The 13,421-nt window shown below is 39.5% G+C and overlaps 1 protein-coding gene across 3 annotated transcripts in view; it reads left to right on the forward strand.

The window, feature by feature from the left end:
- Positions 1–13,421, forward strand: part of MYOM1 (myomesin 1) — a 162,688-nt gene that overhangs the window by 14,453 nt on the left and 134,814 nt on the right. For all 3 annotated transcript variants that reach the window (XM_034642225.1, XM_034642227.1, XM_034642226.1), the window contains exons 5-6: positions 7,966–8,016; positions 12,639–12,964. In XM_034642225.1, the coding sequence (XP_034498116.1) occupies positions 12,666–12,964 (299 nt within the window). In that variant the 5' untranslated portion in view covers positions 7,966–8,016; positions 12,639–12,665. The remainder of the gene's footprint in view (positions 1–7,965; positions 8,017–12,638; positions 12,965–13,421) is intronic.

The raw sequence follows: 13,421 nt of genomic DNA on the forward strand, positions 1-13,421 counted from the left end.
GGACTCTTAGAATATGAGAGAAAGAGAAGGAAACAAAGAACTTAACCAAATTAATACTTGAAGACATATGCCTGCCTCAAATGTAAAACTGGTATCTACATTATTAAAAGAATTGAAGAAGTTACAGAATTTTATCACAAGTGGATTGTTTTAGATATGAGCAAGTACTGTATACTGGTTAAGTGGGTGAACTCTGGATCTGGGTTATCTGAATTTGAATCCTCGCTCTAGCTCTTTTTCCCCCAGTTTCATGAGATATAATTGACATACGGCAATGTAGAAGTTTAAAGTATACAGCATAGGATCACCTGGGATTGGTTAAGCATCCGACACTTGATCTCGGCTCAGGTCTTGATCTCAGTGTTGTGAGTTCAAGCCCCGTGTTGAGCTCCATGCTGGGCACGGAGCCTAATTAAAAGGGCCCCTGGGTGACCCAGTCAGTTGAGCGCCTGCCTTCAGTTCAGGTCATGATCCCAGGATCCTGGGATCGAGTCCCACATCGGGCTCCTTGCTGAGTGGGGCGTCTGCTTCTCCCTCTCCCTCTGCCCCTCCCCCCGTTCATGTGCCCCCTCTCTGTGTCTCTCTCTCTTTCGTGTGCGCGCTGTGCTCTCTCTCTCTCTCTCTCTCCAATAAATAAATAAATTTAAAAAAAAAGAAAAAAAATGTACGGCACAATAACTTGAATTACATATATTGTGAAATAATTACCACAGTATCTAACACTTTTTAGTTGTATGTACTCGAGCAAATTACTGAACTTTTCTGTGCCTCAGTTTTGTCATTAGTGAAAGGGTATAATAATAATAGCACCTACCTTATAGAGTGTTCTGAGGAATAAAGAAGTTAATACATATAAAGCATTTCTGATACTACCTGGAAAATAGTAAGTACTATATAAGCATTAGATATCAATACTTTTTGGTCAGCATTTTGAAATTTGTTATCTCTGAGAACAAATACATTTAAAAATTCAAGATAGCATTATTCACAATAGTCCAAAACTGGACACAATGTAAAGTCCGCTAACTGATGAATGGATTAGCAAAACATGGTTTATCTTTCAGTGAAATATTTCTCAGCAATAAAAAGAAACAAGCTGTTGAATCTTGCAACAATATGGATGAATCTCAAAAACATCTTGCTAAGTGAAAAAACCCAGGCATAACGGACTACATATTATATGATTCCATTTGTATGAAATTTCTAGGAAGGTCTAAACTATAGAGACAGAAAGCCAGATCGGTGGTTATTGTGGGTGGGACCAATGATTAACAACAAACTGGCATAACAGAACTTTTTCCAGTGACAGAAGTGTTTTAAAACTGGATTTTGATGATGGTTGCCTGACTATGTAAATTTACTAATGCTCATTGAACCTTACTCTTAAAATGGATGAATTCTGTGGTGTCCAAATTCTACTACTCTAAAACTGTCAAAAAGAAAAAAGGAAACTGGAGATTCACATCCATTGCTCTTTAGCCTGGTTCTCACTAAAAAAAAAAAAAGAAGAAGAAGAAGAAAAAAGTTATTGTTTTTGTAAAAATAATATATGTTGATTGCTGGGAGACTATTCTTCATGGGTCTGTCATGTTTCTGTACATCTTGCAAGCAAGGCCCAGCTTCCATTTATTCTAGACCATCTTTTCAGGGATGTTTGTGTAGTAAACAGCCTTTGAAGACAGAAAGAGTGACTCCCCCACCAGGGAAAGAGGCAGGCATGCTTACTTTCCAATGTAATAAAGAATACGTCTGCCTCTGGAGCAGAGGTCAAACATGCTTAATGCTCGTTATATAATATATGGTTCTGTAAGCTCAAAGTTTCTGTGTTTGTGCAGGTTTCACTGGCCCTTTTCATTTTTCCCTGTGGGAATTGGGAGTTAGTAAACCAGCGAAGTATACGCTCCTGCTCTGGTCTCTGCCATTGCTGAGAGTAATAAAGTCCTTTGACTCTGACCTAGGAGTCTCATGTCTTGTCAGCATCCACGATACTTTGTTAGCTTTTGAGTAGGATAAAGTCCCTGACCCTTCATTCTTTTGTGTGTGTAGTAAAGTATACATGACATAAAATTTACCATCTTAACCATTTCTAAGCATATAGTTCAGTGGCATTAAGTATGTTAACCTTAAAACTGCCGGTTATTTTACCAGCAAAAATGAGTTTATCCAGGAATAGCAGAGAATTATAATTAGGGACAAGCAAGCAATGGCAACGCCGTAGGCAAGTCCAGAGAACAAGAAGAGGAATGTTTTTTTTCTAGAGGAAAAAGGAGTTGGGGAGGCTGTTATAAACAAAAAGTCCATTGGAGGGCGCCTGGGTGGCTCAGTTGGTTAAGCGTCTGCCTTCGGCTCAGGTTATGATCCCAGGGTCCTGGAGTCTAGTTCCGCATGGGGCTTCCTGCTCAGCGGAGAGTCTGCTTCTCCCTCTCCCTCTGCTGCTCTCTCTCTCTTTAAATAAATAAATGAATAAAATCTTTTAAAAAAAGTTCATTGGAGTAAACTGGAAATTTGAAGTGTACTGGCTTTTCATTGGCTGAAGTATGATAGTTTCATATTGACTGGGCTGTTACAGGGGAAGAAAACCTTCCTTCCTCCTGCTGGGATAGTAAAGTAGTAGCTAAAGTAGTAGTAGTATGGCTTGCGCGGGTACATCTCTTCCTGTGGGGTCTGCAGTTGACCTCAGGTGGGGCATGAGAACTCTCCCCTCAACCCCTGCTGCCTTCTGACTCCATTCTAAATGAGCTTTCCTTTTATTAATTTTTCCAAGTTCATTCACGTTGTTGTGCAAGTATCACCACTCTCCATCTCCAGAATTTTTGCATCTTCCCATATTGAAATTCTACCCATTGAATACTATCTCCCTATTCCCTCTCCCCCCAGGCTCTGGTAACCACCATCCTACTTTCTGTCTCTGTAAATTTGACTACCCCAGGTACCTCATGCATATTTGTCCTTTTGTGTCTGACTTATTTCAACTTAGCATAACATCAAGGTTCACCCATGTTGTAGCATGTATCAGGATTTCATTCCTTTTTAATATTGAATAATATCCCATTGTATATGTTCACAGTTCTTGACACTAATTATAAAAATAAAAAAAAAGAAGAAGGAAAAAAGAGGGAGTCACTATTGACATTGGCTGAGTATCATTCTAGACATCTATGAGTAGACAGAAAAATAGGTAGAAAGAAATCATGTTAGAAAATGGGCTTTGGGGGGGTGCCTGGGTGGCTCAGTCAGTTAAGCATAACTTGTGATTTCAGCTTGGGTCATGATCTCACGCGTTATGAGATCGAGCTGGCATCAGGCTCTGCGCTCAGCAGGGGACCTGCTTGTGATTCTCTCCCTCTGCCCCTCTACCCATTCTCTCTCTCTCTTTCAAATAAATGAATCTTAAAAAAGAAAAGAAAATGGGCTTTGGGGTCTTGCTTTCTAATACTCACCTAAAGCTCCCTTGACTGGACTATAGGCACAGGTAGGCTTCTGGGCTTAGAGACTTGGCCGGCTCCTAGAATCCATCCACCAGCTCCTGAGCAGTTCCCCTGCCCTCAGCCAGTCAATGGATAGTTGGCCACTGTGACTCTTTGCTTTTATGTGTTTCCACCTCTAAGTAGTCCTTTACTTCTGAGGATTTTTTCTATACCACATTTCCCACTTTTCTTTATTCAGCAATTATTTATTCATGTCTATCTTGTGCCAAGAGCTATGCTAGGTACTGGGAGTACTTAGACAAAAGATTCCTCTCCTGCCTGCAAGTAATTCATGGTACAGGAGACAGAAAGCAAACACATGCATTAAATAGAGTTTGATAGACTTCCTATCCTAGTGGAATTAGGAAAGTCTTCCAGAAGAGATGGCCTTAGGAGATGAAGGTTTAAAGGACTGAGAGTTAAGGAAGTGAAGAAATGTGTATGTGCTGGACAGGGATGGGGAGAGCAGAACAGAGAGGAACAGCAGGTGTGAAGGAACTGGCGCAGTAGATAACCTGAAGTTTATGGAAGTACAAGCAATTACCTGTGGTTGGAATTTCACAAGGCAAGAAGGGAAGTGGCAAGGAGTAGAGCTGGAGAACTATGCAGGGTAAGATGGCAGATATCACCTTATGCCATGATGCCATAATTATTTTTAAGTAGCTACCCAGCTCTGTCTACCCAACTACATGGTGGCTACTTTGGGGATATGAGTTAGTCACCCCTGGGCCTTGAGGCATGGCATAGTGCCTGACATAGTAGGTTTTCAATACATGCTTTTTTTTTCCATATTGTGGATGCATGTGTTGTAGTTGATAACTACAACCAGCAACTTTAAAAAAATTTCTTGATTTCAGCTGGAATTTAGTTTTTGTTTTGTTTTCATTGCATTCCTACAGAATATTTCTTTGTTTATTCCCTAGTGCATAGACTAATGATTTCCTACTATTTCCTCTTCTACTATAAAATGAAAATTACTAGGTGGCTAATATAATTTATATATTTATTTTGGCTTTTAGGATACTCTACTGTTAGTTAAACTCAGCATTTCACATTTATAAAAATATTAATACTCTTTAAGTTTTAAATTAAAGAAATTTTTTTAGTAATGTCTATACCCAACGCGGGGCTCAAACTTACAACCCTAAGATCAAGAATCTCATGCTGACTGAACCAGCCAGGCACCCCAAGAATATTAATACTGCTGAAGTTAATTTGAAGAGAGAATGTATCTACTTTATTTTTTTTAAAGATTTTATTTATTTATTTTAGAGAGAGAGAGTGAGCACACAAGCAAGGAGAGGGGAGGGGGCAGAGGGGGAACGAGGGAGAGAGGGGAAGGGAGAGAATCTCAAGCGGACTCCATGCTGAGTGTGGAGCCTGACATGGGGCTCTATCTTGTGACCCTGAGATCATGACCTAAGCTGAAACCAAGAGTCAGATACTTAACTGACTGAGCCACACAGGCGCCCCTGTATCTACTTTAAAGTTACTTAAAAAAAAAAACAACTATGATTCTGAAAGCAAGTATTTTTTAAAATTTCCAGACTTTTATAGTTAAATGCTTTTTAAAAAGTATTTTCCATTAGATGGTTTCCTGGGAAATTTGAAATTAACAGTTGGTTAGCATTCCATTAAGTTTTCAGAATAATTACGCATCTGTAAGGGCATTATGATTAAATTGGAGTAATTGACAGAATGATTATTCATCTATAAGGGAATCATGATTGAATCACAATAATTCATTTTTATGAGCCCAGCTAAATTTTTCTTCTTTAATTTTAGTTTAATTATGCAGTACACCATGGTATATGTGTGATTGGATAGCTATATTTTAGATAAATATGTTGTTAGAAAAGGCTGAATCCAGATGATATTATAGCAGAAAGATCACTTAGTATACTAAGCTGGGTCTAGCTCATGCTTTTTTGTCAAATCTTATTACATAGTTGTTTGAAATAAACTACTTGACTTTCACTGGGATCCTGAGTATCTGTGATAAATGATAATATTTTAGTTTTTCCCCAAGTGTGTATGAACTTCTCTAATATTGTATTCTTAACACGGATCAAAGTTCAGTAAATATTTTATTGATCTAATTGTCTGTTACACAGAGAAATAAAACTAAAATTCTTTAGTAACAGTTCTTCTAATGGACATTATTGGCTCTCTCTCTCTCTCCACACACACACGCACACAATTGTTGAAAGGCAATATAATATGATATACAGGAGACTGCGCTCTGAGTAGAACAAAACTGAGTTTAAATCATCTGTTGATATTAAGAATATCAGCCTCTCTAAATCTCAACTTCATAATCCATAAAATATTTTTATATTTATGTGATGTTCAAATAAGATACTGTAAAGCAGTTAGCATTGATTTTTTTTTCTTTTTTTTTTTTTTAAGATTTTATTTATTTATTTGACAGAGACAGCTAGCGAGAGAGGGAACACAAGCAGGGGGAGTGGGAGAGGAAGAAGCCGGCTTAGCGGAGGAGCCTGATGTGGGGCTCGATCCTAGAACGCTGGGATCACGCCCTGAGCCAAAGGCAGACGCTTAACGACTGCGCCACCCAGGCGCCCCAGCATTGATTTCTGACATACAGCAAGTAGTTATTAAATATTAGCTAGTTTTGTGATGATTTATATCTCTTATTTTTGTTTATTTTTCTTCTCTCCTGCTTTGAGAAGATTTGAAACAACTTACCATGTTCTCTATAGAAACAGCTCACTGGGAACCATTCCAATTCCTGGTGGCTAAAATTCAGAATCACTACCATTCTATATTGGATGTTTAGAGAATAAATGTGTGCTTGGGGGAACATGAAGCTTTCAAAACTCTCATATGGATTCCAAATAGCTAAAACGTCCGTGTGCGCACTCACAGGAGGTATAAGTAGATGAAGAAATGCCAAGTTGAATTTTACCAGGAAACGGCATCAGAACTAAGAGGAATACATTCTTTTATGCACTTCACATAGCTCAGAAGCTGCTGTCGGTTATGAATGGAGACTTAAATTGTGCTTGAAGCCCATTTCAAAGTATTTAGTTTCTTGTAAACGAAGTGTCACTAGAGGATCCATCAATACATGACAAAAATGCATGGGATTCAGAGTCCAAATATGGATTGAATGAATTGCATTTGTCACGTACCAGCTGTGTGATCTTTGGCAAATGACTTTGCCTTTCAAAGCCCTGATTTCCTTGGCTGTATAATGAAGCTAATCATACCTAGCTTGCCGGGCACCATAAGAATTAAGTGAGGTCACGTATATAAAGTACTCTTCACAGTGTCTCAGTGTTAACTGTAGTTACCACCAAGAAAGTAATTGTAAAGTAGACTATAATATTGGGTCTGTTCAATATTTTGATAGATACAAGTGATCTGTATTCAGTTGAGGTAGTGTCATGTCGGAACATAAACAACCAGCTCAATATGTATAATCTGAACAATGAGTTTTCAAATTATTTCTGTCAGTAATAATAGTTGATGTTCACTGAGTATTATGTGGCAATCACCAGGTTAAGTGCATTATTGCATTTAATCTCCACGGCATTCCCATACTTTGGATATTATTTTGTAGAGAAGGAAAATGAAGCTTAGGAAGGAGAAATAAATTGCTTGAGGTTGCATGGCAATTAAGTGCCATCGATGGCCAGGAATCTAGCTCTGGCCTGCATCCAAAATGCAGGCTCTGATCTCCAAGTTATACCACCTGTTATTTTGTTACGTAGTCTGAAAAGCAAAGAAAGAGAATCTCTTGTTAGACAGACTGACCCTCCTCTGACTTTAGGAAAGATAAAACGTGTTGCTTCTCAAAGGCTTTAATTAATGAAAAAAGGGATTCAAATACTCAAGCTAGAAGCTGCGACTTTGAAAACTTTCCTGACACGAAAGAAACAGTGACTGTGTATTGTCAGACCAAAATTACCACCACATGTAACCCATTTTTAACTTGTTTTGCCTTTAGTGAGCCTCAAGTTCTTTTTTCACCTTGTGTCTTTTAAACGTACTGTACACGTGTTACAAACAGCACACCCAGAACCATATCTTGGCATTAAAATTCCATGAAGTCCATTTTGGGAATCAGATTACTACACCTATTTTTAGTTCTCAACACAAATTACTTTTTCCATTACACTTTTAAATATCCAGTGATAAAGAGATTGAAAATAGCTCCTATAGCCAAATAAAAATCCTGCATTTGTTTTAATCAGGACAGACCCATTGACTGGCATTAATGTAATTACATTACTGAGGTGGCTACCTGTGAGTGCCTCTTTTTTCCTCTCATTAGGACTACCCTCCCCATTTGCTGCTATATTTGTCTGTCTTCTTGGCCATAAAAGGCTGGCTATGTGGCTCTGACATTCTACTGCCTGACCACATGCATTATTTTTGAACTGGTCCCCCAGGTCCTGTCTTTAGCCCTGCCTCTTCACTTTTTTTTTTTTTTTTGGATTCAACTGACGTGGGTTTTCATTCTCTCATCCAGCTCCACAACCACATCGGAGCGTTTCCACCACCATCACTCCTTTGAACACGGGTAAGTGTGACATTGAGGCAGAAGAATGCACTTGATGTTTGCTGTGCTTAACAGCATTGCATGTGTGTGGTTTCTATCTCGTGAGTTCAGTGGTTTTCTCAGAGAGAAGTCAGAAGAGCAGAAAACTAGCGAAGGGGAGCCCCTGGGAAGGAAGACAAGAGCAGCAGGGTGCCAGTCTTCGCTGGCATAGCTCTTCTCTCACATCCACACTATACTATTTAAGTTAAGCTACTATTCCTGGGACCATAAGGGGATAATATCTGTCTCAGGTGGAACTGTGAGTGTGAGTCCAAGTACTCTTTCCAAGTTATAGTTCAATGGTTTGGTTGAAATCTGGAATGGGTGAGGTGGCAGGATATAATATGTTTTCTGTCTTCCACATGCCTGAAATAGTCCCTGATTATAAATTAGACCAAAAGGAGGTAAATTAACTCTGAAGTCCCTACTTTCCAGTTCAGTGATTTTGTTCTGACAATGTTATGTGGATAAGTGTAAGACCACGTTATGATATTTGTAACCTGGAAATGGTTAAGTAATATTTCAGTGGCAACATAGATTCCCACAGAATGATCCTAAAGTTAACATTTTCTGTGAATGATTTTAATCAGCTTTTGGCCTCTAATGCCTATACAAAAGTATCATATCAGGATTACAATTATGGAATTCGTATTTCTTCCAAAATTCCCAAAGTATGTTCAGAAAGAAAATGCAGGTCTTAAAGGAACAGAAGACAACCAAACCTTTTCTTCCCAGCATACTCTCGCTGTCATGTGTTGGGGATAATAATCCTCACTTACTTGATGAAGAGAAGGTAGCTGTACCTTCATTCCAGAGGTCAGAGCTGTGACAGCTAGCTCTGATGACTTAAAGCCAGACCCTGTTTACTTGTAATATATTATGTATGTGTCTGTGATATGAAGTACTATTAAAAATAAATATATTTGGGGGAAAATAGAAATAAAGCGGAAAGTAGAATTGGGGAAAGATATTTAAAGATTTCATTTTGGGAAAATGGCAGCATTTCAAGTCACATTAGCATATATGAACTTAGCTTATAACATAATACATAGGAAGGTCATTCATCACTTATTTGAACACCATTTAAATAATATTTACCATGTTACAATGTACTATGTATCATTAAAGAAACTTATCTTTATAAATGCTTAACATATTTCTGTATTAATATATTCTAATCCTTTTGTTTTACCAAGATTTATCTAATAACTATTCATTACATATGGTAATTATTCTGTATGTTTTAGAACAGAAGATAGCAATCTATTTAAGGGTTGAAGCAAAGTTGCTTGCTAGTAGCTATTTTTTTCCTCTTGGGAAATGCCATGTAGACTGATATCTTCCATGAGCCCCAAGATAAATATTTCTGGAGTGCAGTTGCTGGATTTTCTTCTCTAGGGAATACAAACTGAATTTTAAAAGAGGGGATTTGGAAAACTGATTATCTCACAACCAGTTTTACTTGTAAAATTTAATATTTAAATTTTTAAGTGTTACTTATGTTTATTTAAATGTTTAAATGTGATTTAAATGTTAAGAATAACATTTCAGAACATGCACAAAAGCATTAAAAATTGGGGGAGGGGCTTTCATAAAACTATGACTTCATCCAGGTAAGTTAACAATGTGGCTGATAGACTACTGTCAGTGGACACAGTAGTCAAGAAGCTCATACAATGTGAAGCCCCCCCGCCATATGCTAAGCAAACTTACCTTTGACTGTTGGTTGAACTGTTAGCTCAAGTTCACAATACAAACTGCTACCCTATGACTGACTTTCTTACTTCTTTATGTAAGAAGACTAGAAGGCTTCAGATTCTTTAAGGAAGCGAATAATTTGGTTTGACACTATACATTTTGAAGTGTTTGTGAAATTTGAGAGAGCTCGTTATAGGATAATACAGTTGGCCCTTGAACAACATGGGTTTGAACTGCATGGGCCCGCTTACACACCATTTTTTAAATAAATATAGTACAGTACTGTAAATGTATTTCTTTTTTGATTTGTTAATATTTTCTTTTCTCTAGGTTACTTTATTGTAATAATACAGTATAAAATACATATAAAGTGCAAAATATGTGTTAATCCACTGTTTATGTTATCAGTAAGGCTTCTAGTCAACAGTTGGCTATTGGTAGTGAAATTTGGGGGTAAGTCAAAGATTACATGTGGATTTTTGACTCTGCGGGTGGGGAGTAGGGTTGGCACCTCCATCCCCTGCATTGTTCAAGGGTCAACCATTTAAGCAAACTCCAGCGTTCAGTCCTAGGACTTCCTTTTCCATTGACAATCATTCTCATCTATTTTTTAGCTTTATGTACCATCTATATATTAGTGACTGCTGAATGTAGGTGTCCATTCTGGACCTTTACCCTGTGCTCCAAAGTCATGAATCCAATTTAACATCTCCACTTGGATATCTAGCAAGTATCTCAACTATAAAAATATCTCAAACCTATCTCCCGTTCTTTCATCCCTAACTGTGCTTTCTTTTTCTTATTTTTTTTTTTAACATTTTATTTATTTGACAGAGAGAGAGACAGCCAGCGAGAGAGGGAACACAGTCAGGGGGAGTGGGAGAGGAAGAAGTAGGCTACCAGCGGTGGAGCCTGATGTGGGGCTCGATCCCAGAACACCGGGATCACAACCTGCGCGGAAGGCAGATGCTTAACGACTGAGCCACCCAGGCGCCCCCTAACTGTGCTTTCTTACACTCCTGCCCATCTCAGTTAACAGCAGCTTCAGTCTTCCAGTTACTCAGGGGAAAACCTCAGGACGCCTCTCTCTGTTTCATACCCTAATTTAGAACTTTCAGCAAATGCTATTCGTTCTACCTTCAAAACATGTACTGAGTCTGATCACTTCTCACATTTCCACTGCTACCACTGTCATATTTAGCTTGGACAATTGCAATGGCTTTTGCATTCATTTGCCAGGGCTGCCCTAACAAAGTACCACAGACTGGGTGCCTTAAACAACAGAAATGTATCCTCTCACAATTCTGGAGGCTAGAAATCTGCGATCAAGGTGTTGGCAAAGTTGTTTCTATCTGAGGCCTCTCTTCTTGGCTTACAGATGATCTTCTTGTCTCTTCACATAGTCTTCCTCTGTATATGTACATGTCTGTGTCCTATTTCCTCTTCCTATGGGGACACCAGTCATATTAAATGAAGCCCCATCCTAATAATCTCACTTTAGCCTCATTTTCTCTGCAAAGACCCTATTTCCAAATAGAGTTACATTTTGAAGTACTGATGGTTAGGACTTCAACATATGAATCTGGGGGAATACAACTCAGTTCATAACAGCCTTCTTTTCTAAAAAAAATTTTTAAAAGACTTTATTTGAGAGAGAGAGAGCAAGAGAGAAAGAGAGAGAGTGTGTGAACGGGGGGGAGGGGCAGAGTGAGAGGGATAAGCAAACTCCCTGCTGAGCGGGAATCCGGATGTGGGGCTCAATCCCAGGACCCCAGGATCAGGACCTGAGCCAAAGGCAGATGCTCAACCAATTGAGCCAACCAGGTGCTCTTAAAAATTTTTTTTAAAGCTTTTATTTTTAAGTAATCTGTCCACCCAACTTTGGGCTCAAACCCACAACCCTGAGATCAAGAGTCACACACTTCACCAACGGAACGAGCCTGGCTTTCATTCTTGTCCCTCAATAGTCTATCCTTTATACATCAGCAAGAGTGAGTCTCAGCTTGGAACCTTCTGATGGTTTTTCAGCCCTTTCAAGGTGAAAGACAAGGTCCCGACAGTCGCTCGTGGGACCCCACGTACACTATCTGTCCCCCCACCCCTGACATCGTCTCCTATACATCTCCCTGTACTCTGCTCATTCCTTGCATCTTCACTGCCTATTTGTACTTCACTGCCTGGAGTACAACAGGCATGCACACACCCTAGTGTCTTTGCAATGGTCTTCCATCTAGGACACTCTTCTTCTAATATTCTCATAATCAGAAGCCATCCCTGATGAGGCTATTTAAAATTGCATCCCAGCTCCCTTTCTTCTTTTATTTTTCTCTGTAGCATTTAGCCCATTCTGTTATACCTTGCATTTTACTTATTTTCTCTATTGGCTATCTCCTGCAATAGAATGTAAAGTTCTAGCTAAGGTTATCAGAGCAAGGATTTTGTGTGTTTTGTTCATCTCTGTATTTCTTGTGCTGGAACAGTACCAGGCTCATAGTAGGTGCTCAGTAATTATTTGTTGAATGAAAACCACACTGACTGTACACAGACTCTCCATCATTACAGATTCTCCCAGATGAAGCCCTCATCAGGATGAAATGCCAGAAAATTTGAAATACATATTATGAAAGGTCTGAGGAAAAAACACAATAGCTAGGGTAGGGAAACTTTGTAAAGACCTCCTAGATATTAAAACAAAAACCAAAAAACCAAACCCACACAAGAACATGGCCCAGTGGCAGGACGGGGCTTATGTGGGCTATGAAGTAGAAAGTTTGTTGAGTAACCAGTTAAGCTAACCTTCACATCCTTTTCCATTTGCTCTTTGGGAAAGATAAGAGTATTTTTGCATATTGATTTAGATGCCTTGTTTCTTCCTATTTCACTCAAAAGTTGCTGCTTTCTTGTAGGTCTCCTGGTTCTCTCCAGGGCACACCATGTCTCTGTCCTATTATCAGAAGCTCCACCAACACTATGACAGCAGTTACCGAAACAGGGACCTTCGCACCACCATGAGCCAGTATCAGCAGGAGAAGAAAAGTTCTGCCATCTACACCCACGGCTCAGCAGCCTACAGCAGCCGCTCCTCTGCTGCTCACCGCCAGGAATCCGAGGCCTTCAGCCAGGCGTCCACTGCCTCGTACCAGCAGCAGGCCTCCCGGGCCACTGAATCCACCCATGCATTCGCAGCCAGTCGGAAGACAGCCTCAGCCTACGATTATGGCTACTCCCACGGGTATGTCAAAAGCAGCCTTCCTACCTTAGCTCAAAGGCACACTCTCCAAATAACCGTCCTATATCATGTTTTCCCTTCTTTTTGGTCTGGCAGCCCTGTGTTTAAATCAGGTGTGGAGTGTGGTGCCTGGGTGGCTCAGTTGTTAAGCGTCCGACTCTTGGTTTTGGCTCAGGTCATGATCTCAGGGTCTTGAGATCAAGCCCCATGTAAGGCTCTGTACTCAGCACAGTCTGCTTGTCCTTCTCCTGTGCTTCTCTCTTCATTCCCTTTCCCTCTCCCTCTCTCTTTCTCTCAAATAAATAAATAAAATCTTTAAAAAAAAATCAGGTGTGGAGTGAGGCCATGTATTTGAGAGACCTGGGACTTAGGTGTACCTGTTTCCCTTTACCTTTTGAGTTTCACAAAGAGCTTCATAATTACACCGGCATATCTTGCTTGCATTGCTGGCTGTGATATT

Source organism: Ailuropoda melanoleuca, chromosome 14, assembly GCF_002007445.2.
Source record: "Ailuropoda melanoleuca isolate Jingjing chromosome 14, ASM200744v2, whole genome shotgun sequence".
Classification (NCBI taxonomy): Eukaryota; Metazoa; Chordata; class Mammalia; order Carnivora; family Ursidae; genus Ailuropoda; species Ailuropoda melanoleuca.